The 23,621-nt window shown below is 60.1% G+C and overlaps 2 protein-coding genes across 2 annotated transcripts; one reads left to right on the forward strand and one right to left on the reverse strand.

Moving 5' to 3' along the window:
* The first annotated feature begins 92 nt into the window (after window positions 1–92).
* On the forward strand, window positions 93–1,769 carry EXOSC4 (exosome component 4). The gene is made up of 3 exons (XM_009897124.2): window positions 93–280; window positions 636–845; window positions 1,410–1,769. The coding sequence occupies exons 1-3, from the start codon at window positions 110–112 to the stop codon at window positions 1,767–1,769; spliced, it is 741 nt and encodes a 246-aa protein (XP_009895426.2). The 5' UTR covers window positions 93–109.
* Window positions 1,770–2,681: 912 nt separating this feature from the next.
* Window positions 2,682–23,121, reverse strand: EPPK1 (epiplakin 1). Its single transcript, XM_054167543.1, has 4 exons — window positions 13,161–23,121; window positions 10,155–10,261; window positions 3,438–5,558; window positions 2,682–3,395 (listed from the first exon to the last, which is right to left on the reverse strand). The coding sequence occupies exons 1-4, from the start codon at window positions 23,119–23,121 to the stop codon at window positions 2,682–2,684; spliced, it is 12,903 nt and encodes a 4,300-aa protein (XP_054023518.1).
* Between the last annotated feature and the right edge of the window lie 500 nt (window positions 23,122–23,621).

The raw sequence follows: 23,621 nt of genomic DNA on the forward strand, positions 1-23,621 counted from the left end.
CCTCATCTCACCCCCTCATTGGCTCTTACATTGTGGGGCGTGCTCTGAGTCACCGCCGCCCCGCCCCCGCGCCGTGCACGCCGGGAGCCCGGCGCGGCGCGGCGGGAAGATGGCGGCGGCGGAGCTGCTCTCGGATGAGGGGTACCGGCTGGACGGGCGGAGGCCCAGTGAGCTGCGTAAGGTGCGGGCCCGCATGGGCGTGTTCGAGCAGGCCGACGGCTCGGCATACATCGAGCAAGGCAACACCAAGGTGCTGGCCGTTGTCTACGGGCCCCATGAGGTGAGCAGCACCGGGCCTGAGCTACCTGCGACCCTCCGTTACCTCGAGGCCCTACGTTACCTCGAGGCCTGTCTTCCGCCCCCCCCTTCCCCCCTTCCCACCTCCAGCCCCCCAAAGGTCTCCCAGCTTCCCTGGGCCTGGCCTCTCCGGCCCTGACCCCCGACCCGAGGCTTGACCCGGGCCCCTGCGTTCCCCTCCGGACCTGAACCTCCCCGGACTTGAGCCCCCTAGGCTTAATCCCCTCTGGGACCCTTTGGTTCCTTTCCCCTCTGGGCCTGACACCCCACCCCGGGGCCCTTGGGTTCCGTTTCCCTTCGGGCTCCCCCGTTCTCACCGGGTGCCGGTGCTCTTCCAGCTGCGGGGCTCCCGGAGCCGGGCGCTGCCGGACCGGGCGCTGGTGCACTGCCAGTACAGCCTGGCCGCCTTTAGCACCGGCGAGCGGCGGCGGCGGCCCCCCCACGGCGACCGACAGACGGCGGAGCTGGCGCTGCACCTCCGGCAGACCTTCGAGGCCGCCATCCTGACCCAGCTGTACCCCCGCTCCCAGATCGACATCTACGTGCAGGTGACCGGGGGTACTGGGACGGGCTGGGGGGGAGCTGGGAGGCACTGAGAGCTTACTGAGGCACGGGGGGGAATTGGTGGAGCACTGGGAGGTGACTGGAGCGAGCTGGACGGGACAAGGGGGACCACTAGGAGGCACTGAGAGTTTCCTGGGAGGGACTGGGAGGCCTTAGGAGGGCAGTGGCTAGGCACTGGGAAATAGAGAGGACTGGGGGACACTGGGAGAGCTCTGGGTGGTGACTGGGGGGGCCACTGGGAGGGCCTGGGGGCATTGAGAGGGCACTGGGGAGTACTGGGAGGGACTGAGTGGCCACTGGGATGAGACTGGAGGCCACTGGGAGGCACTAGGGAAGCACTGGGGTGTGCTGGTGACACTGGGATACTGGTGAGGACACATGGGGTCACCAGAGGTGAGGGACACACACCAGCGGTGGACACCTGGGGATGATGTTGGAGGGGCACACCTGGTGCCATGGGGAGTGTTCCCAGGGGACACCTGAGGATGCCAGGGAGGGGACACCAGTGGGAGACCCCTGGGTGCCATCCCCTCCCCATGTGCCCACAGGTCCTCCAAGCGGACGGCGGCAATTACTGCGCAGGGGTGAACGCAGCCACGCTGGCACTGATGGACGCTGGCATCCCTATGAAGGACTTTGTCTGTGCCAGCTCCGCTGGGCTGGCGGCAGACACGGCGCTGGCAGACCTGAGCTGGCCTGAGGAGGCGGCTGGGGGCCCGCAGCTGGCACTGGCACTGCTGCCAGCCTCGGGGCAGATCGCCCTGCTGCAGCTCAGCGCCCGCCTGCACCAGCAGCGCCTGGAGCTGGCACTGGAGGCGGCGCTGGCAGCCTGCCGGGCACTGCACGCCGTGCTGGATGCTGTGGTGAGGGAGAGGCTGTGCCAGGCCAGCCAAGCGCTCGGGGACTGACACTGGGGGGCATGGGGGATGGCAGTGGTGGTGTGGTAATAAAGGGCTGTTATTGGGTGCCGTGGTGTGCTGTGTGCCAGGTGGTGCCATGTGCTGTGGTGTGTGCCGTGTGCTATAGCAAGAGGCCCTGGGGGGTTGGTGACAGTGGCTGGAGAGGAGCCAGTATGTGCCCAGGTGGCCAAGAAGGCCACCAGCAGCCTGGCTTAGAGCAGCCCCAGGCTGGGCAGCAGGAGCAGGGCAGGGATGGTGCCCCTGGGCTGCAGGCACTGGGGAGGCCACCCCTTGAGTGCTGGGCTCGGCTCTGGGCCCCTGACTCCAAGAAGGACCTTGATGGGCTGGAGGTGTCCAGAGAAGGGCAAGGGAGCTGGGGGTGTGGAGCCTGCAGCAAAGGAGGCTGAGGGGAGACCTTGTGGCCCTGCAAGTCCCTGAGAGGAGGCTGCAGCCAGCTGGGGCTGAGAGCTCTTGGGCCAAGAGGAATTAGCCTCAAATTGTCCCATGGGAGGTTGAGGTTGGGCATGAGGAACAATTTCTGCCCCTTGAGGCTTGTGCAGGCCTGGCCCAGGCTGCCCAGGGCAGTGTTGGAGTCCCCATGCCTGGAAGGGTTTCCAAGCCAGGGAGCTGTGGTGCTGAGGGCCATGGTTTGGGGGTGCCCTGGCAGTGCTGGGTCAGTGGTTGGACTCCATAATCCCAAAGGTATTTTCCAACCCATCCCACCCTGTGACTCTAGATGGCAGTTTCTGCTTTGTCAGTGCACAGCATAAGGCCACGGTGCTAAGCCCTCCTGGACCCTCCAGGAGAGACCAGTCGGCCAAAAGAAGCTCCACCAAAGCAGCAATTGAGATACCAGAGGTTTAAGCAGGTGCCTACCTCGTGCCCAGCCGGTGCAGAGCAAGGTGTCCCCGGTGCCCGTGCCTAGTGGCGCTGCGGGCGCGTGATGACGGTGGTGGTGACGGTGATCTTGTTGACCGTCAGCCCCCCGCTGCCGTACGAGTCCAGCTGGGCCTCTCGCTGGTACTTGGAGACCTGCTGGGAGGAGAGCAGCTCCCACACGGACACCTTCTGCTCCTGGAACTGGCCGAAGGTGATGTAGGAGCCCTCGGACTGCAGGAGATCCATGGTCTGCTGGGCAAGGTGCCTTTGGCTGCCCGCCGCGATGCTGACCAGCTCCTGGAGGGGCAGCGACCCTGCGCGGTAGAGCTGCAGGAGCTCCTGCCTCTTCTCCTCAGGGATGTAGTCAGAGAATAGCAGCTCCCACACAGAGACCTGCCTGCCCTTGGATTCATCTGGTGACATCTTCACTGTGGTGGACTTCAGGGTCTCCTCCCAGGTCCTGTCCTGCACATCAGAGTCCTCAGCTTCTACAACCATTGATTCCTCTCTTGGATCTCTCTCGCTTGCAGACTGCTCTGCTCTTGCTGCTTCTGCCTTGGTCACAATGGTGCTGACCACCATCTTCACCTGCTCCAGGGTCAGCTCTCCTGCTTGGTAGAGCTCCAGCAGCTCCTTCCTGTTCTCTTCAGGGATGTACTTGGAGTGGAGCAGGTCCCACACAGAGACCTTGTGGCCTCGGAGCTCTCCAACCTCCATGTCAACCACTGTGGTCTTCAAGGCTGTTTTCCAAGGCTCCTCCTTGGAGGAGTCCTGACCATCCTGCTCTCCTGGTGGCACGGTGTCCTTGTTGGAGGCCTTGGCTGAAACCTGGAACTTCCTTCTCGTAGATGCTTTCTTCTTGACCAGCGTGGTGACCACCGTTGTCATCTGCTCCAAGGCCAATGTCCCTGCGCGGTAGAGCTGCAGGAGCTCCTGCCTCTTCTCCTCAGGGATGTAGTCAGAGAATAGCAGCTCCCACACAGAGACCTGCCTGCCCTGGAACTCATCCACTGATATCCCAACTGTGGTGGACTTCAGGGTCTCCTCCCAGGTCCTGTCCTGCAAGTGAGTGTCCTCAGCTTCTACAACCATTGATTCCTCTCTTGGATCTCTCTCATTTGCAGACTGCTCTGCTCTTGCTGCTTCTGCCTTGGTCACAATGGTGCTGACCACCATCTTCACCTGCTCCAGGGTCAGCTCTCCTGCTTGGTAGAGTTCCAGCAGCTCCTTCCTGTTCTCTTCAGGGATGTACTTGGAGTGGAGCAGGTCCCACACAGAGACTTTGTGGCCTCGGAGCTCTCCAACCTCCATGTCAACCACTGTGGTCTTCAAGGCTGTTTTCCAAGGCTCCTCCTTGGAGGAGTCCTGACCATCCTGCTCTCCTGGTGGCACGGTGTCCTTGTTGGAGGCCTTGGCTGAAACCTGGAACTTCCTTCTCGTAGATTCTTTCTTCTTGACCAGCGTGGTGACCACCGTTGTCATCTGCTCCAGCGTCAACAGCCTTTCGTGGTAGAGCTGCAGGAGCTCCTGCCTCTTGTCCTCGGGAACATACCTGGAGAAGAGCAGCTCCCACACAGAGACCTGCCTGCCCTGGGACTCCCCAGCTGGTACCTCAATGGTGGTGGACTTCAGGATGTTGTCTTGTGTCGAGAACTCCTCTCCATCGTCCCCTGCCTTTGGCGCCGCTGCGTGTGGACTTCTGGCGCTGGCCAGGAGCGTGGCATTGGCAGCCTCTGTCCTGTTGACGATGGTGGTGACCACGGTAGCCACCTGCTCTGTGGTCAGGATGCCCGCTCTGTACAGCTCCAGCAGCTCCTGCCGCTTCTCTTGAGGGACGTAGCTGGAGAAGAGCAGGTCCAGCAGGGAGACGTTCTGCCCCTGGAGCTCCCCAGCAGTGACCGAGATGGTTGCAGACTTCAAGGACTTCCTCAGCTGTTGCTCCTGGGACTGCATGTCCTGGGCTGGTTGCGAGGGTCCCGCCGCGGGGGTGGGTCCGGCTGTGGATGAGCTCAGATCCCCTCTTTGCCCTTCAGCCCCGGCGATGGTGGTGGTGAGGATGGTGACCATCTCTGGGATGGTGACCGTCCCCTCCTTGTATCTCCTCAGCAGCTCCTCCCGCCGGAGCTCGGGGATGTGGCGGCAGAAGAGGAGCTCCCAGAGGGTGACGCTCTGGCCCTGGAAGAGCCCCAGGCTGAGGGTGGTGCGGGTGCTCTGCAGGGCTTCTCGGGCATCCTTCGACAGCTGGTGCAGCACTGAGCTCCTGTCCATCAGCTGCAGCATCAGCAGCCCCGTGGCCGGGTCCGGCACGCAGCGGCGCAGCAGCTGCAGGTAGGTGAGGTTCTCCTGGGTGTTGGGGTCGAAGCAGCTCCTGGTTTGGTGCTTGGGGTCGCACAGACACCGGCACAGCTCCGTGTCCAGGTACCCGCGCTGGCAGGCCAGCTCCGCGGGCAGGCGGCCCTGGCCGGGCACGAGGATGCCGCCGGTGGCCAGCTGGGCCTCGAGCAGGCGCAGGCCGTGCTCCCGGACGATGAGGCCCCGCCGCATGGCCTGCAGCAGGGACAGCCTCTGCCCCGTGCAGGGCTCCGCGTACCCTGCCACCGCCCCCTCGGCAGACAGCAGCTTCTGGTGGAAGTCCCTGCCGATGAGGCCTTGGGCCAGCGCCTCGGCCACCGACAGCTTCTGGTTCCTCACCGGGTCCACCAGGAGCCCCGAGGCCGCCTGTGCCTCCAGCAGCACCAGCGCCGTGCCCGGCGTCAGGAGCCCCCTCACCATGGCCTCGTAGATGCTCAGCTTCTTCTTCGTGCCCTGGAGGAAGACTCCAGCTATGAAGCTGCCTTCACCCGTCTCTTTGTGCCCACCCGCAGCCAGGGTCCTTTCCACGTCGTCGTTCTCCATTGTCCCTGCAGCCACCGTCTTTGTCTGGGGAGAGAGGAGATGACCTCAGAGGGCTGGAGCTCCTCCCTGTGAGGACAGACTGAGGGAGCTGGGGCTGTTCAGTCTGGAGAAGGCTCTGAGGAGACCTCATTGTGGCCTTCCAGCATCTGAAGGGGGCTACAAGAAAGCTGGGGAGGGACTTTTGAGGGTGTCAGGGAGTGATAGGACTGGGGGGGATGGAACAAACAGAATGGGTAGATTCAGATTGGATGTTAGGAAGAAGTTCTTCCCTATGAGGGTGGTGAGAGCCTGGCACAGGTTGCCCAGGGAGGTGGTGGAAGCCTCATCCCTGGAGGTTTTTCAGGCCAGGCTGGATGTGGCTGTGAGCAACCTGCTGTAGTGTGAGGTGTCCCTGGCCATGGCAGGGGGGTTGGGACTGGATGATCCTTGAGGTGCCTTCCAACCCTGACAATTCTCTGATTCTATGACTTGGTGAGACTCAGGTTCTCCTGGGCTTTCTGTCTCTCCAGCTGTCACAGCCACTACTTTCAAGCTGCTGTCACAAGGTGCCAGCAGGAAGCATGGATGCTGTTCCTGTGCTCTCAGAGCTCCTGGGCTGGCAGACTTGGCTGATGGTCAAGAACCAGTGAGAAACCTTCTGATACCACTGCCATCAGTGACTTGCTGCAGGTCACCTTCTGCTCTGGTCCACTGCAGCCATCACACTGCTGGTCATGGGTGGGTGGTGAGCATGGTGCCAGCAACACAAGCCTGGCTTCTGACTGTCCATGGAGATCTTTGTTCTTGCTGTGGAACCCCACACCACCAGGCAGAAGGTGAGACATGGGAATGGTCATAGTGATGGTGAGACCCACATGGATGTTATTTGGGCTCTGCTTGTCCTAAGGCCACCAGGTCGGCAGAGCTCTCAGGTCTCAGCCTGCAACTCTCCTCCAGAACCAGGGTCTGATGCCACAGGTGTGGTGGCAGCAGTCCTGGCCCATGCTGGTCATGTAACCATGGTGGTGTTAGGTCCATGGTTGGACTCAATGAACTTGGATTCTGTGACTTCTGACCTGCCTGTGGCCATTGTCCCAGCAAGGGCTGCTCAGCTGCTGCCAGCACCATCCCTGGGACCATTCTGGCCAGTTCCAGCAGCTGGGGACAGGGTAGGGCCTATGGAGGGTCTGCCTGACCAGGTGTGCTCCCTGCAGCAGGGCTGCCATACTCCCTAGAGCAACAGGATTGGGGAGAGAGATGGTCTGGCCAAGCCCTCCATTCCTGGGCTGGGCTTCATAGATCATAGAATCCCAGACTGGGTTGGGTTGAAAGTGACCTTCAAAGGTCACCAAGTCCAACCCCCTGCAGCCATCAGGAGCACCTCCAGCCACAGCAGGTTGCTCAGAGCCCCAACCAAGCTGACCTGGGATGGTTCCAGGGCTGGGACATCTCCCACCTCTCTGGGCAGCCTGGGCCAGGCTCTCCACACCCTCCCAGTGCAGGATTTCTTCCTCATTTCAAGTCCAAGTCTTCCTCTTCCAGTCTAAAGCCATCACCTCTGCACCCCTGATGAAGGCCCCTCCTCACCTTTCCTGGTGTCCCTTTTCCCCCAGTATGTCTCACCCTCTATCTCCAGCTCTGTGTTGGCAGGGGCTGGACCTCCCTTGGGTCTGTGCAGCCATCCTTGAGGGATGTCTTGTGCCCTCTCCTGGGCTCTTCTGGGAGCCCTGCAAACCTGCAGCAGCTGGGGCAGCAGCTGCCTCCTTAAGCGGCAGAAGGAAGCCTGCAGCCTGTCAGTGGTCACACCCACGGCCAGTAACTCACCAGGAGGGGCACTAATGACACCTCCAGCTCCTTATCGGGATTAATGGTCCCAGGCTTCACCAAACTGGTCCTGGAGTCCCTGACTCATGCTTTTTGATGGCCTCAATATCAGGCTGATGCTGGTGGGGATGGGGACCAGGGGAAGAGGTTCACTCCCCAGGCACAGGCCAGCCCCTGCTCTGCTGGGACCTTGCCCATTGCTCCAGGCTCTTCTCCAGCCAGCTCTACCCCATGGACCAGCTCTTGAGCCCTCCCTGCACTTGGTCCTGGACCTGGTCAGGTGCTGTATCATTGCCCTGGAGTTGGTGACACTTCTGTGGGACATGGTTGATGCCTGGTGCCACCCTGTGCTGGGAGGATGTTGCCCAAGCACCAGCTGGCATTGGCTGAGCTCTAATCAGGCTCCTGGTGCTGGGCTGGGCTGCAGCTCCTGGGGCAGGGTCTGAGCCTCCTCCAGAGCTGCCACCACAGCCCAGACCAGGAGGTCCCACTGGAAGTGGTTTTCTAGCCAGAGCGGGCACAGTGGCCTGGTGGTGCCATGGTCCTGAGCCCTGCCCATGCCCCAAGGACTGGCATCATATCAGCTCCCATCCTGGTGCTTGTCCTGAACCGCCCTGGTGCCCAGCCAGGACTCACCACACCAGCCTCCTGCCCTGGTGCCCATGGGCACAGGTGGGCCCCACCATGCTGGTCCCTCTCTTCCTGTACCTTGATGCCCAGATCTGCTCTGGCACACAAAGCACTTCTCATGGAGCAGCAGCTCCAGCCCACCCTGGTGCCACTCTCACTGTGTCCCCTCTTGGCAAGGACCAAGTCCTGCCTGGAGACCTCTTGCTCACCACCCCATGGACCTCAGCAGCTTCCCTCCAGCACCAGGAGCTGGAGTACAGGTGAGGTCCCACAGCCCTCACAGACCCCTGGCATTGCATGGAGGTGCCACCCCAAAATGGGGCTGCATGGTGGCCCTGGTGTCCCCTCCAGATAGGCTTTGTCCTACCTAGTATCCAGAGCTCCTCAGCAGATTCTGATCCTTCTCCTCCAGGAGGAGCAGCCAGGACCAGCTCCTGATTTAAATCCTCCCACCCTTGCCCTGGGGCGGACACGGTGGCCCTGCCCTCTGCTGAAATGCTGGAGCAGAACCAAAGTATGGAGGTCCAAGCACCACCCACAGGAGCAGAACCAAAACAGAGGTCCAAGCACCACCCACAGGGTCATGGCAGCACCAGGAGCCCAGGTGGAGTGGCAGGAGCTGGGACACGGTGACCAGCCCTGGAGCAAGGCATAGAGCATCTCTCACTGGAGCTGTGATGGGTTGGGAGGGTGCAGAGGTGGTGTGGGGCTCCTGGACTCTGCCACCACCTCCTTCTGCAGCTGCCCAGTAAAACTGCTCATGGCCTGCCCTGCACAAGGTCCCTCTGCCCTGAAGGTCTCCATGGATCATGGGCTGGGGTGGAAGGAACCTTCAAAGGTGGTTAGTGGTGGTCAGTGATGGTGGGTGGTGGACAGTGCCTCTGCCTGAAGCAGCCCTGAGATGGAACCTCTCCGGTCCTGGTGAGCTCTTGCCCGCTGCTGTGGGCACACCTGCCCAGGAGCACGGGGCACACAGTGATGGAGCAGGTGGTGATGAACCATATAGTGGTGGAGCCCTTGCTTGTAGAGGGCTTGGGCTGGCTGGCAGAGGCGTGTGCCTGCCCTTGTGCCACACGTGGTGCGGGTGGCTCAGCGTCCCTGCCCGTCCTTCCCACGTGTCCTGCTGTGGTGGCACATTCCTGGCTGCGTGGGTGCCACCAGACTGGATCATCTGCACCTCTGAGTCACCATGGCCCTGGGGAGGGCACCAGGGCAGGAGCTCCGGCTTTTCTCATGGGAAGGTGAGCACAGGTCCCCATGGTCTTTGTCCCCTCCACAGGAGCCCTTCCTCAGCAGACCTTAGTTTTCAGCCTGGGCTTTGTGCTGCTTGGAGGCATGGAATCATGGATGGGGTGGGGTGGAAGAGACCTTAAAGCTGATGGAGTCCAACCAGTGACCCAGCACTGCCAGGGCACCACAAAACCACGGCCCTCAGCACCACAGCTTGGAAACTCCTCTGGGGATGGGGACTCTACCACCTCCCAGGGCAGCCTGGGCCAAGCCTGCACAAGCCCCAAGGGGCAGAAATTCTTCCTCATGGCCAACCTCAACCTCCCGTGGGGCAACTTGAGGCCAGTTCCTCTTAACCCAACACTTGGCACAAGAGCTCTCAGCCCCAGCTGGCTGCAGCCTCCTCTCAGGGACTTGCAGAGAGCCACAAGGTCTCCTCTCAGCCTCCTTTGCTCCAGGCTCCACATCCAGGTCTCTCAGCTGCTCCTCACAAGCTCTCCAGACCCTTCCCCAGCTCCCTTGCCCTTCTCTGGACACTTCATAGCTGACCTTCATTAATTGCAGCCTCTTCCCTGTATCTGTTCTTTGTGGTCCCCCCCAACCCATGTTCCTCTGACTGCAGCCCGAAGGAGGCTCCTTCGAGCCACCCCAGTGACACTGCATCACCACCTGGAGCTGTCCCAGCCCCTTTAGACACCTCCATGGTGGCTGGTGGCTTCCCTTGGAGAAGGTCACTTTGGCTTGTTCCCAGAAGGGCTGTGGTTCATCTCCCCACAGGGGATGCTCCATGGGACTGGAGCCCAAGCCCATTATGAAGGACACAGCAGGACGCTCTCCATGACTCCTCCGGCCAGGTGTCCACCCAGCAGCCACCAGCTGCAGGGAACTGCAGCCCCTGGGGCAGCTGAGGTGACCTGAGCTGCTCACCAACATCCCCTGTGGTGATTGGGCTCTGACCGTCACCATCACCTGCTCCAGGCGGATGTCCCCGGGCCGCCCCACCTCCGCCTGGGGTGACACGGAGGTCTTGGGGTGTCTGAGCCGCCGGCGCGTGCTGCCTGCACCTGCCCGCACCCCACGGGGAGGACACAGGGCCACAGGGTGTCCCTCGGCCTCTGTGACTCACCAGCTGCTGCTGCAGCTTCCCAGGAGCGCTGGGGCTTGGCTGGCTGCGGGTGGTGGCCCAGCCTCAGCTACCGGAAGGTGTGGGTGGCCCTGGCTGTGACGGGTGGAATCAAACTCTACCGCCCTGGGAGAGCTGCGAAGCAGGGGTGGGGCAGGGGCGGGGCAGGAGCGTTTCTCCACACGGCTTGCACACCCAGCAGTGCTAGTGAGGGATTTATATACTGTCAAATCACACACATCATCATCAGAGAAGGGGGAGATTCCGATTGGGTGCTAGAAGGAAGTTGTTCCCCATGAGGGTGGTGAGAGCCTGGCACAGGTTGCCCAGGGAGGTGGTGGAAGCCTCATCCCTGGAGGTTTTTCAGGCCAGGCTGGATGTGGCTGTGAGCAACCTGCTGTAGTGTGAGGTGTCCCTGGCCATGGCAGGGGGGTTGGGACTGGATGATCCTTGAGGTGCCTTCCACCCCTGACAATTCTCTGATTCTATGATATTCATTGTAATTCCACAAAAGGGTGGGGTTAAGATAATTAGTTCTAAGAACCTGTTTACATAGCCCATCCCCCAGATTCCTTCCTTCAGCTGTCTGTTGGTCATGTGTAGGGGTCTTAGGATGAAGCGAGTAGTCTTCATCATGATGGTACTTTTCACCTTGTACCTCTGAGCTGCTCTGGCTGCTTCTCCTTCCATCATCTTCTTGCCAGGTGTCATAGCCCTATCCTTGAACAGATACTTGCCTTTATATGGCAGTTGATAATGAGCTGTTTTATCAAGCCTGCATCCTGACCATGAGCTGCTTTCTCAGGCCTACCAGTTCTCATTGTAAGGTAGTCAAAATAGTTTACCTAACATCTGCAAGGTCAGATTCAAACAGCTGCAGAGCCAAACCCTAAAGTGATTTCGCTATTATATTCTGCTAGACATGTTTTTTACTAATACTTAGTCTAATACATAGACCTAATACTATCCTCATACTAATACCTAATCTAATACATATATTACCTAATCTAATGCCTCTATCAGCTGAAGCAGCTGTGGGCCCCATTAGAGCTGGGAAATGGCTTCCCAAGAGTGCTTCAGCGCCAGGAGGCTGGGGAGGGGTGATCCTTCAGCTGGGTGCTGACACCACATCCTTCCAGCTGTGATCCAGCTGTGGACCCAGCCATGATCTTGCAATGGTTCAGCCATGGTCTAGTCACGATCCAGCTATGATCCAGCCATGGATGCAGCCAGGATGGAGGAGTGGGTGAGGTCACTGGATCTGCCCTGGCCAAGAGGAGGACAGCTGTGTCTCCTCTGGAGACACAGAGCTGCACAGCAAATGTTCCCCAGCACTGAACACTTGTCTAGGCGAGGCTTTTACTTGGAGAGGTTGGACCAGATGACCCTTGAGGTCTCTTCCAGCAGAGGATTCCATGACTCTATGACATATGCAAGCCTGGGTGGGGGCCAGGAGCCCCATGGTGGCAACCAGTAGGTCAGTGTGTGGGAGATGCTGCTGGTGCACAGAGAGATGCAGGCTGTAGGGCTGGAGATAAGGTAGTGGCTTTGGATGGGTGCCACTGGAGTGTGTTCTCCCCTCCTGGGTGTGGTCCCTCCTGCTCCTGACGTTCGGTTTCTCCTGACCTCTGCTGGTCAACACCCAAACAGTCTGTCCCAGCTCCCGCTGCTGGCCTGGAGCTGCTCTGGGGCCAAGATGGCTTCTTCCCCCAGGGGCCTTTTCCCTGCCTAGGCCATCATCTGCTGGCTCTGCTCCAGCTGCTCTCCTCCTGGGTCCTGCTGCAGCTCCTGCAGCTGGTGCATGCTTCACCAGGATGAATAATTCAGCACCAGCTGCTCCTGCCATACTCCTGGCATTCCCCAGACGTGGTCACCTGCCTAGCTCCCCCCATGAGCTCCTCTGGTGGCCCCAGCACTTGGGCTTCTTCTTGCCTTTCCTTCCCTTGGAGCATCTGCAGCTCCTGCCTCAGCGATGTCCCCACAGTTTAGTGTCCACCCTGTGCAGACCCTCTCCCTGCTGCTCCTCCACCACCTGCTTTTGGTGGCAAACAGCAAATACTCACTCTCCACCCACAGTGTCCATGGCATCTTTGGGTTTGTGTCCCATCTGCATGCCAGCTCAGGACCTGCCCTGGCTCCTGGATGCAGAGGACATTGTCCTCCCCTTGTGGGCTCCCTGTAGGCAGCCTGGATCCTCATGTCTCATGACTGCTCTCTGTTGCCATTCAGGGGAGTGGGGCCTGGGGCTGGCAGGATGATGTTTAGCTGTGTCATGGTGGCAGTTTAAGGCTGATGCCTAGGAAATTTTCCACAGATTGAGCAGAAAGTGATAGAATGGAAATGAAATTAGCACTGGATACAAAAGGAAAGTAGTTACAAGGTCTAACTAATGGCATTGGCCTGGTAAATAAGATAGATAGTTGTATAAACAAACTTTCTCTCTTGGTTTCTTTGTTCCAGTTGAGACTAGTTGGTAGCTTCTGCTAAGCCCAAGAAAACCACAAAAGCCGACCAGGAGGGGAAAATGAGGAGAGCCTCGAGGAGAGCCTCAAGGAGACCTGAGACAACCCAGCCAGGTTCCAGCTCCCTGAGAGAGGGCAGAGCACAAAGGGTGGGCAGACACCTCACCAATGCCCCGGGAAGCCATGGAGAAGTTGAACCTGAGGTGGGTGTGAAGATGGGGAGAGAAGGACAGGTCCAGACTCTGAATGGGGTCAGAATGGTGTAAAATGGGATTTAATAAAAGAGAGACACAAAAAAACCAGAAAAAGGACTCCTGACACTAGGGAGGATCTGCAGCGGAGCAGGAACAGGGAAATGGAGAAGGTTCCACAGTTATTTCCTCTGCACTTGAAGGAGATAAAGCCCCGTGGCCGGGTCGGGCACGCAGCGGCGCAGCAGCTGCAGGTAGGTGAGGTTCTCCTGGGTGTTGGGGTCGAAGAAGCCCTTGGTGTCATCGCCGGGGTCGGACAGGACCCGGTTCATCTCCTGGTCGAAGTAGCCGCGCTGGTAGGCAGCTTCCACGGGCAGGCGGTGGCTGTGGACGGGGTCGATGATGCCGCCGGTGGCGATCTGGGCCTCGAGCAGGCGGATGCCGTGCTCCTTGACGATCAGCTCCTTCTGCATGGCCTGGAAGAGGGAGATCTTGTCCCCGGTGTAGGGGTCCTTGTAGCCGGTGACTGCCCTCTCGGCCGACAGCAGCTTCTCGTGCAGCTCGCTGCCCACCAGCCCGGCCGCCACCGCCTCGTCCACCGACAGCTTCTGGTTGCTGTGGGGGTCGACCAGGAAGCCGGTGGCCGCCTGTGCCTCCAGCAGCACCAGCGCCGTGCCCTGCCTGAGGATGCCCTTCTCCATGGCTTGGTAGATGCTCATCTTCTCCAGCCTGGTGGGGTCAGCCTTGGAGGGCACCAGCACACCGGCAATGCAGCCGGTGCCGTCCAGGTAGCGCTTGACGGAGGCCATCTGGGTCACGTCCTGCACCGTCTTGGAGCCCTGCACCAGCTGGGCCATTGTGTCCCTGTCGATGATGCCGGAGTCTAGCAGGTCCGAGGCGGTCACCTGCCTGCGGAGGCCTCTGAACTTGACCTGGCTGCTGCGCTCCAGGGCCTCCTGCACCAGCAGGGCGAGGCGCCTGGCCAGCTCGTCCAGTACCAGACTGCCAGCCCGCACCTGACCCAGCAGCTCCTGCCTCTTGGCAAGAGTGACATAGGTTGAGAAGAGGATGTCCCAGAGGGAGACCTTTGTGGTCTGGAAGGCTCCTGCTGGGACTTCAGTGGTATAAGCTTTGAGGGACTGCTCCAGTTCCTGTTCACGTTGTTGGTCCTCACCTATGGTCTCACCATTCCTGGAGTCCTGGGGCCCTGCACTCCTGGCTTTTGCTGGGGCTTCCTCCTGTGTTGCCTTCTGTCCCAGGGTAGTTTTGTGGCTCTGGCCCTCTGCCTCCATGACAATGCTGGTGAGCAGGGTGAGCAGGTCAGAGATGGTGACCGTCCCCGCCTTGTACTGGCGCAGGAGGTCCTGGCGCCGGCGCTCAGGGACGTAGCGGGAGAAGAGGAGCTCCCAGAGGGTGACGCTCTGGCCCTGGAAGAGCCCCAGGCTGAGGGTGGTGCGGGTGCTCTGCAGGGCTTCTCGGGCATCCTTCGACAGCTGGTGCAGCACTGAGCTCTTGTCCATCAGCTGCAGCATCAGCAGCCCCGTGGCCGGGTCGGGCACGCAGCGGCGCAGCAGCTGCAGGTAGGTGAGGTTCTCCTGGGTGTTGGGGTCGAAGAAGCCCTTGGTGTCATCGCCGGGGTCGGACAGGACCTGGTGCATCTCCTGGTCGAAGTAGCCGCGCTGGTAGGCAGCTTCCACGGGCAGGCGGTGGCTGTGGACAGGGTCGATGATGCCGCCGGTGGCGATCTGGGCCTCGAGCAGGCGGATGCCGTGCTCCTTGACGATCAGCTCCTTCTGCATGGCCTGGAAGAGGGAGATCTTGTCCCCGGTGTAGGGGTCCTTGTAGCCGGTGACTGCCCTCTCGGCCGACAGCAGCTTCTCGTGCAGCTCGCTGCCCACCAGCCCGGCCGCCACCGCCTCGTCCACCGACAGCTTCTGGTTGCTGTGGGGGTCGACCAGGAAGCCGGTGGCCGCCTGTGCCTCCAGCAGCACCAGCGCCGTGCCCTGCCTGAGGATGCCCTTCTCCATGGCTTGGTAGATGCTCATCTTCTCCAGCCTGGTGGGGTCAGCCTTGGAGGGCACCAGCACACCGGCAATGCAGCCGGTGCCGTCCAGGTAGCGCTTGACGGAGGCCATCTGGGTCACGTCCTGCACCGTCTTGGAGCCCTGCACCAGCTGGGCCATTGTGTCCCTGTCGATGATGCCGGAGTCTAGCAGGTCCGAGGCGGTCACCTGCCTGCGGAGGCCTCTGAACTTGACCTGGCTGCTGCGCTCCAGGGCCTCCTGCACCAGCAGGGCGAGGCGCCTGGCCAGCTCGTCCAGTACCAGACTGCCAGCCCGCACCTGACCCAGCAGCTCCTGCCTCTTGGCAAGAGTGACATAGGTTGAGAAGAGGATGTCCCAGAGGGAGACCTTTGTGGTCTGGAAGGCTTCTGCTGGGACTTCAGTGGTATAAGCTTTGAGGGACTGCTCCAGTTCCTGTTCACGTTGTTGGTCCTCACCTATGGTCTCACCATTCCTGGAGTCCTGGGGCCCTGCACTCCTGGCTTTTGCTGGGGCTTCCTCCTGTGTTGCCTTCTGTCCCAGGGTAGTTTTGTGGCCCTGGCCCTCTGCCTCCATGACAATGCTGGTGAGCAGGGTGAGCAGGTCAGAGATGGTGACCGTCCCTGCCTTGTACTGGCGCAGGAGGTCCTGGCGCCGGCGCTCAGGGACGTAGCGGGAGAAGAGGAGCTCCCAGAGGGTGACGCTCTGGCCCTGGAAGAGCCCCAGGCTGAGGGTGGTGCGGGTGCTCTGCAGGGCTTCTCGGGCATTCTCTGGCAGCTGGTGCAGCACTGAGCTCTTGTCCATCAGCTGCAGCATCAGCAGCCCCGTGGCTGGGTCGGGCACGCAGCGGCGCAGCAGCTGCAGGTAGGTGAGGTTCTCCTGGGTGTTGGGGTCGAAGAAGCCCTTGGTGTCATCGCCAGGGTCGGACAGGACCTGGTTCATCTCCTGGTCGAAGTAGCCGCGCTGGTAGGCAGCTTCCACGGGCAGGCGGTGGCTGTGGACAGGGTCGATGATGCCGCCGGTGGCGATCTGGGCCTCGAGCAGGCGGATGCCGTGCTCCTTGACGATCAGCTGCTGCTGCATGGCCTGGAACAGGGACATCTTCTGCCCTGTGCAGGGGTGGCTGTAGCCGGTCACAGCTCTCTCAGCAGAGAGTAGTTTTCTCTGCAGCTCACTGCCCACCAGCCCGGCTGCCACTGCCTCATCCACTGACAGCTTCTTGTTGTTGACTGGATCAATAATGAAGCCGGTGGCCGCCTGCGCCTCCAGCAGCACCAGTGCTGTGCCCTGCCTCAGGATGCCCTTCCACATGGCCTGGTAGATGCTCATCTTCTCCAGCCTGGTGGGGTCAGCCTTGGAGGGCACCAGCACACCAGCGATACTTCCAGTTCCCTCAAGGTATCTTCTGACACTCTCCATCTGTGCAATGTTTTCTGCTGTCTCCTTTCCCTTGTGGAGCTTCTCCATGGTTTCCTCTGTGATGATCTGTGCACTGAGGAGTTCTGATGCTGTTATCTGCTGTCTGAGCCCCTGGAACCAGATGTCAGTTCTATCCTCCTCTCTTTCCTTGATGATGTTCAGGATCGTCTCAATAATGCCCTGGAGAATGTGGTTGGATTCTTCTTTGTATCTCTTCACCAGCTCTTTCCGTTTCTCCTCCGTGATGTATTCAGAGCAGAGCATGTCCCACAGGGACAAGACCTCTCCTCTGTATTTTCCCACTGGCACCTGCACCTTGGTGGCCAAGAGGGCCTTTCTTGTCCGCTCATCGATGTAGAAGTAGTCCTCTTCCTGCTCCATCACCTGCAGCAGGTATAACCCAGTGTCTCTGTCTTTGGCACATCTCTGCAGAAGCTGCCCATAGCTGATCTTCTCCCGGGTGTTTGGGTCTATGAACCCTTTGCTGCCATGGTCTGGGTCGGACAGCAGGAGGAACGTGTCATCGTCCAAGCAGCCACGCCTGTAGGCCACCTCCACGGGCAGGCGGTGGCTGTGGACAGGGTCTATGACACCGCCGGTGGCCAGCTGGGCCTCCAGCAGGCGGATGCCGTACTCCTTGACCACCATCTTCTGCTGTATGGCCTGGAAGAGGCAGATCTTGTCTCCTGTCTGAGGCTCTCTGTAGCCCATCACGGCCTTCTCTGCCAGCAGCAGCTTCTCCTGCAGCTCTCTGCCTACCAGCCCGGCTGCCACTGCCTCAGCCACCGGCAGCTTCTGGTTTCTCAGCGGGTCGATGAGGAACCCAGTGGCTGCCTGTGCCTCTAGCAGCCCCTCTGCACACTGCTCCATCAGGAGGCCCTTCTGCAAGGCCTGGTAGATGCTCATCTTCTCCTGCCTTTTTGGCAGCAGCACCCCAGCAATGCATCCAGTGCCATCCAAATACCTCTTGATGGTGTCCCTTTGGGTGAGGCTGGCAAGCGTGAGGCTGCCATCCTGCAGCTGATCCAGAGTTTTCTTGTCAATGATCTCGGAGCTGAACAGCTCTGCCACAGACACGTCCCCACGGAGCCCTCTGACCTTCAGGGCTTCTGCTCTTTGCTCTGTGTCCTCGATGATCTTGCAGATGAGGGCTATGAGGTCTTCCAGGCTCAGGGTCTTGTACTTGTACTGCATCACCAGCTCCTTCCGCTTGTGCTCTGAGATGTAATGGGAGCAGAGGACCTCCCAGACAGAAACTGTTTGGTCCTTGAACTTTCCAGCTTTCACTTTGAGGGTCTTTGAGCGCAACACCTGCTTGGTGGCCTCATCGATGTAGAAGTACTTTCCTCCTTCCCTCACCACCTGCAGCATGTGCAAGCCAGTCTCAGAGTCTTGGATGCATCTCTCCAGGAGCTGCATGTAGGTGAGGTTCTCATGGGTGTTGGGGTCAAAGAAGCCCTTGGTGTCGTCGCTAGGGTCAGAGAGGATCTGGTTCATCTCCTGGTCGAAGTAGCCGCGCTGGTAGGCCACCTGCACAGGGATGCGGTGGCTGTGGATGGGGTCGATGATGCCGCCGGTGGCGATCTGTGCCTCGAGCAGGCGGATGCCGTGGCTCTTCACAATCAGACCCTGGTTCATGGCTTCAAAGAGGGACATGGGGGCCTTGGTGTAGGGGTCGGTGTAACCGGTCACAGCCCTCTCAGCTGACAGCAGCTTCTCAAAGACCTCCCCTCCAATCAGGCCTGCATCCAATGCGTCCTCCACTGACAGCTTCTGGTTCTTCTCTGGGTCAATGATGTAGCCGGTGGCTGCCTGTGCCTCCAGGAGCACCAGAGCTGTCCCTGGCCTCAGGATACCCCTCCTCATGGCCTGGTAGATGCTCATCTTCTCCTTGCTTGGCTGGATGAGCACCCCTGCTATGAAATTGCTGCCCTCCAGGTACCTGCGGACAGACTCCATCTCGGTGACCTCTTTGACCGTTTTCTTCCCCTGGTTGAGCTCATCGAGGGTTTTCTTGTCTATCAGCTGGGACTGGAAGAGGTCGCTGGCCGACACTCGCTTCCGCAGGCCCTGGAAGGCAAACTTCCTGCCCCGGGCCTCAGTCTCTTCGATGATGGTGGTGACGATGGTTACAATCTCACGCAGCACCTCAGTGTTCTCCTCCTTGAACCTCTGCACCAGCTCTCTTCTCTTGCTGTCTGTGAAGTACTCTGAGTTGAGAAGGTCCCAGACGGACACCGTCTGCCCTTTGAACCGCCCGATGTTGACACAAACGGTCACAGACTTCAGCACCTCCATGGTTTGCTCATCCACACAGAACGTGGCCTCCTCTGACAGGGGAAGGAGCCAGAGCCCTGACTCAGCATCACGGATGCACCTGTCCTTCAGCTGCTGGTAGGTCACCTTCTCCTTTGTGTTGGGGTCGAAGAAGACTCTGGTGGTGTCATCCACCCGTGAGAGTGTTTGGTTCAAGTCCTCATCATAGAAGCCATATCTGCAGGCAGCCCTGAGTGGGAGGTGATGGTGGTGGATGGGGTCGATGACCCCTCCTGTGGCCAGCTGGGCCTCCAGCAAGGGCACAGCATCTGCCAGGGAAAGCAGGTCCTTGCGGAGTGCCTGGCGCAGTGAGATGGAGCTGCCAGTGTAGGGGTCTGTGTAGCCGGTCACTGCCCGCTCAGCCAGGAGCAGCTTCTCGGTGAGCTCCTCACCAACCACAGCCGCTTTCACAGCGTCCCTCACGCTCAGCCTCTGGTTGGTGGCAGGGTCTGTCACGTGTCCTGCGGCCACCTGGGCTTCCAGCAGCCTCAGAGCAGCACCAGGGAGGAGGAGGTTGCTTTTCATGGCTTCGTAGAAGCTCATCTTCTTCTTGGATGCCTCTATGAGCACCCCGGCGATGCTACCTGTGCCCTGCAGGTACCTCCTCACACTCTCCATTGCAGCCACCTCCTCAGGAGTCCTCGTGCCCTGAGCCAGTTCTTCAAAGGTCTTTTGGGTGATGATGCCGGTATCCAGCAGCCAGACTGCAGGGACACCACCCCTCAAGCCTTCCAAGAAGATCTTGGAGCCAGCTTTCATCTCCATCTCCCCAACCAGCTTGAGCACGAGAGCCACCAGCTGCTGCAGTGACATGTCCTGGGAGCGGAACCTCTCCACGAAGTCTCTCCTCTGCTCCTCGGTGAAGTACCCGGAGTGGATCAGCTCCCAGAGGGACACCCCCTTTTCCTTCACCATTGTCTCCTTGAAGATCTGCTGGATCTGCTGGTCGGTGTAGCTGGGAGCTGCTGGCTGGGCCAGAGGCAGCAGGTGAAAGCCAGAGACCTCGTCCTTCTGGCAGCGCTCGATCAGCTCGGCATAGGTCAGGGGCTCCTTGCTGTCCGGGACGCAGAAGGCTCTGGTCCTGTCACTGGGCGCAGAGAGGGCCTTGCTGGTGTCCTCATCCAGACACCCTCGCTTCTGGGCAGATTCGGTGGGGAGATGGTGGCCACATGTTGGGTCAATGATGCCTCCCGTAGCCATCTGCACCTCCATCAGCTGCATGGCCTGCTTGTCAGCCACCAGGCCCTTCTTCATCGCCTGGAAGAGGGGGATCTTCTTGCCCGTGAAAGGGTCTTTGTAGCCCGTCACAGCCCCTTCTGCGTGCTGCAGCTTCTCGTGGACTTCTGGCCCAATGACGCCTTCCTTGATGGCATCATCCACACACAGCTTCTGGTTGGTCACCGGGTCAATGATGAAGCCGGTGGCAGCCTGGGCCTCCAGCAGCGGCAGGGCGACTCCTGGGACCACGATGTTCTGCTTCATGGCCTCGTAGATGCTCATTCTCTGGTTTGATGGCTGCAGGACGATGCCCCCAATGCTGCCCGAGCCGTAGAGGTACTTCTTGACAGAGTCCATGTGCAGGACCTGCTCTGGTGTGACGGAGCCCTCCAGCACCTTCTCGAACAGGGCCTTGTCAATGACGCCGGTCTCCATCAGGTGGTAGGCACTGACGCTGCCTCTCATGGCCAAGAACTTGATGGGAGCCCATTTCTTCATTTCCTCCTCCAGCATGACCCGGATCTGCTCCAGGGTGACCTTCCTCAGCTGGTAGTGGTTGAAGATCTCCCGACGCCTGCCCTCGCTGAAGTACTCAGAGTTCAGCAGGTCCCACACAGAGACCTTCTCGCCGCGGAGCCGCCCAAACCTGACAGACATCCAGGAGCTCCTGAAGACTTTCCTGGTGGCATCGTCGACAAACTGCCGCTTCCTGCTGTTGAGGGGCAGGAGGCAGAGCCCGGTGGGCGCCTCGGTGATGCACTTTTCCTTCAGCTGCAGGTAGGTGAGGTTCTCCTGGGTGTTGGGGTCGAAGAAGCCCTTGGTGTCATCACTGGGGTCAGACAGGATCAAGTTCATCTTCTTGTCGAAGTAGCCGCGCTGGTAGGCCACCTCCACGGGGATGCGGTGGCTGTGGACGGGGTCGATGATGCCGCCGGTGGCGATCTGGGCCTCGAGCAGGCGGATGCCGTGCTCCTTGACGATCAGCTCCTTCTGCATGGCCTGGAAGAGGGAGATGGTGTCTCCTGAGTAGGGGTCCTTGTAGCCTGTGACGGCCTTCTCGGCCGACAGCAGCTTCTCGTAGACGTCCGGGCCGATGATGTTGGCTCTCAGAGCCTCATCCACTGAGTACCTCCTGTTGGCAGTGGGGTCAATGATGAAGCCGGTGGCCGCCTGGGCCTCCAGCAGGATCAGTGAGGTCCCTGGCCGCAGGAGGCCCTTCCTCTTGGCTTGGTAGATGCTGATCTTCTCCTGGGAGTCAGGCAGAAGCAGCCCCCCGATGCTCCCTGTCCCTTGCAGGTACTTCTTGACGGTGTCCATGCTGACAACATCTTTGGCTGAGGTTTCTCCCTCCTTCAGCTTCTTAAACAAGTCCTTATTGATGATCTTGGAGCTCAGGAGCTGGTCGGCTGTCACTCGCTCCCTCAGCCCTTCAAAGGTGATGTTAGCAGTGGAAGCCATCTCCTCGATGGTGGCACTGACCTCCTTCCCCAGCTCCTGTGCAGAGAGTGTCCCTGTGAGGTAGCGCTGGGCCAGGGCAGCTCTTGGCTCGCTGGGGATGAGGTCAGAGAAGAGAAGCTTCCAGAGAGACACTGGCTTGCCCTTGAACTTGCCCAGAGCAACGGACACCCACGTGTTCTCCAGAGCTGCTTGGTTCCTGTGGTCAAAGAAGAGCTGGGTCCCCTCGGACCCTCCAAGAGGCAGCAGCAGGAGCCCTGTGCTGGGGTCGGTGACGCAGAGCTTGAGCAGCTCTGCATAGCTCAGCTTCTCCTTGGAGCTGGGGTTGAAGAACCCCTTGGTATCCTCAGCAGGGCTGCAGAGGAGCTGCCTGGTGGCCTCGTCCAGGTGTCCCCACCTGCAGGCTGTCTCTGGGGGGACACGGAGGTGCCTGCCTGGGGCAATTATGCCCCCCGTGGCCAGCTGGGCCTCCAGGAGGCAGAAGCCAAGATTCTGGGGGATGAAGCCCTTCTTGGTGGCTTGGAAGAGAGAGAGCATCTCCCCAGTGCAGGGGTCCCGGTACCCAGTGAGGGTCCTCTCTGCTGAGGACAGCTTCTCATGAAGCTCTGGGCCAATGAGACCTACCCTGACAGCCTCATCCACGGAGAAGCTTTTATTCTTTATGGGGTCCATCAGACTGCCTGTGGAGGCCTGGACCTGCAGGAGAATCAGAGCAGCTCCAGGCACCAGGAGATGTTCTTGCAGTGCCTGGTAGAGGCTTCTGCGCTCACCGGAGGCCAGGACGACCCCAGCCACACTCCTCATCCCACGCAGGAACCGCTGAACCGAGTCATCCTCTGCCACCTCCTGGGGGGAAACTCTTCCCTCCTCCAGAGCCCTGAAGGTCTCAGGGCTGATGATGCCAGAGTCTAGCAGGTCCCTGCTGCTCACCCTACCTCCCAGCCCGGGGAACGTGACCTGCAGGGGCAGCAGGAGGAAGCCTGAGACTGGGTCCACCATGCACCTCTTCATGAGCTCCCTGTAGGTGACCTCCTCCATAGTGTTGGGGTCGAGGAACCTCTTGGTGTCCTCACTGCTGGGGTCAGCCAGAAGCTGGCTCAGGTCTTCACTCAGACAGCCCCTCTGACGGGCAGTGTCTGCTGGCAGCCGACGGCCAGTGGCGGGGTCAATGATGCCCCCAGTGGCCACCTGGGCCTCCAGCAGCCGGGTGCCCTGTTCCTGTCCCATCAGGTCTTTCTGCATGGCCTGGTAGAGGCAGATCTTCTCCTCGGTGTAGGGGTCCACAAAGCCAGTGGCAGCTCTCTCTGCAGCCAGTAGCTTCTCCTTCAGCTCCAGCCCCACCAGCCCCAGCTGCACAGCTTCTGCCACCGAGACCTGCCTGCTCCTCACCGGGTCCACCATGGAGCCTGTGGCAGCCTGAGCCTCCAGCAGGCAGAGCGCTGAGTCCAGGCTCAGGAGGTGCTCTCTGGTGGCATCATAAAAGCTCATTGTCTTCTTGGAGGCCTCCACATACACACCAGCGATGCTCCTGGCCACCTCTGAGGCCTCCTGAGGAGCATCCATGATGGTCACCCCCCCAACAGTGACTTTCTTCTGTTTGCAGGGAAATGTGTCCTGGGACAGGTGGTTTACTGCTGGCAAGTCCTTCAAGGGGGACACGGGCCCAGAATGGCCATTCAGGGCTGGCTCCCTCTCCATGCTCCTGCTGGTCTCTATGCTCCTGCTGCTCTCCTCCCTTCTGATGAACTCCCCTCAGAGCCCTGGAGAAAGAGAAAGCTGAGTGAGAAAACAACACTTCTCTGGTCTCGTGCTCCATGTGGGGAAAAGCAAAGAAACATCTCATGGGCAGGAGGAAGGAACAGCTCCTGGAGTCCAAGCAGTGACCCAGCACTGCCAGGGCACCACCAACCCTTGGCCCTCAGCACCACAGCTCCATGGCTTGGAAACCCTTCCAGGCATGGGGACTCCAACACTGCCCTGGGCAGCTTGGGCCAGGCCTGCACAAGCCTCAAGGGGCAGAAATCGTTCCTCATGGCCAACCTCAGCCTCCCCTGGGACAACTTGAGGTGGCTTCCTCTTGGCCCAGCCCTTGGCACAAGAGCTCTCAGCACCCCCTGGCTGCAGCCTTCTCTCAGGGACTTGCAGAGAGCCACAAGCTCTCCCCTCAGCCTCCTTTGCTGCAGGCTCCACACCCTCAG

The sequence above is a fragment of the Dryobates pubescens genome, chromosome 14 (assembly GCF_014839835.1).
Source record: "Dryobates pubescens isolate bDryPub1 chromosome 14, bDryPub1.pri, whole genome shotgun sequence".
Classification (NCBI taxonomy): Eukaryota; Metazoa; Chordata; class Aves; order Piciformes; family Picidae; genus Dryobates; species Dryobates pubescens.

Excerpts from the sequence above, each read along its gene's own strand:
- EXOSC4 (XM_009897124.2), top strand. The coding sequence starts at position 110 with ATGGCGGCGGCGGAGCTGCTCTCGGATGAGGGGTACCGGCTGGACGGG. Across the intron at positions 281-635 it reads TTGTCTACGGGCCCCATGAG|CTGCGGGGCTCCCGGAGCCG; the intron begins GTGAGCAGCACC and ends GTGCTCTTCCAG. Across the intron at positions 846-1,409 it reads AGATCGACATCTACGTGCAG|GTCCTCCAAGCGGACGGCGG; the intron begins GTGACCGGGGGT and ends ATGTGCCCACAG.
- EPPK1 (XM_054167543.1), bottom strand. The coding sequence starts at position 23,121 with ATGGAGAGGGAGCCAGCCCTGAATGGCCATTCTGGGCCCGTGTCCCCC. Across the intron at positions 5,559-10,154 it reads TGGAGCAGGTGATGGTGACG|ACAAAGACGGTGGCTGCAGG; the intron begins GTCAGAGCCCAA and ends CTCTCTCCCCAG. Across the intron at positions 3,396-3,437 it reads AGGCCTCCAACAAGGACACC|GAGCCTTGGAAAACAGCCTT; the intron begins GTGCCACCAGGA and ends TCCTCCAAGGAG.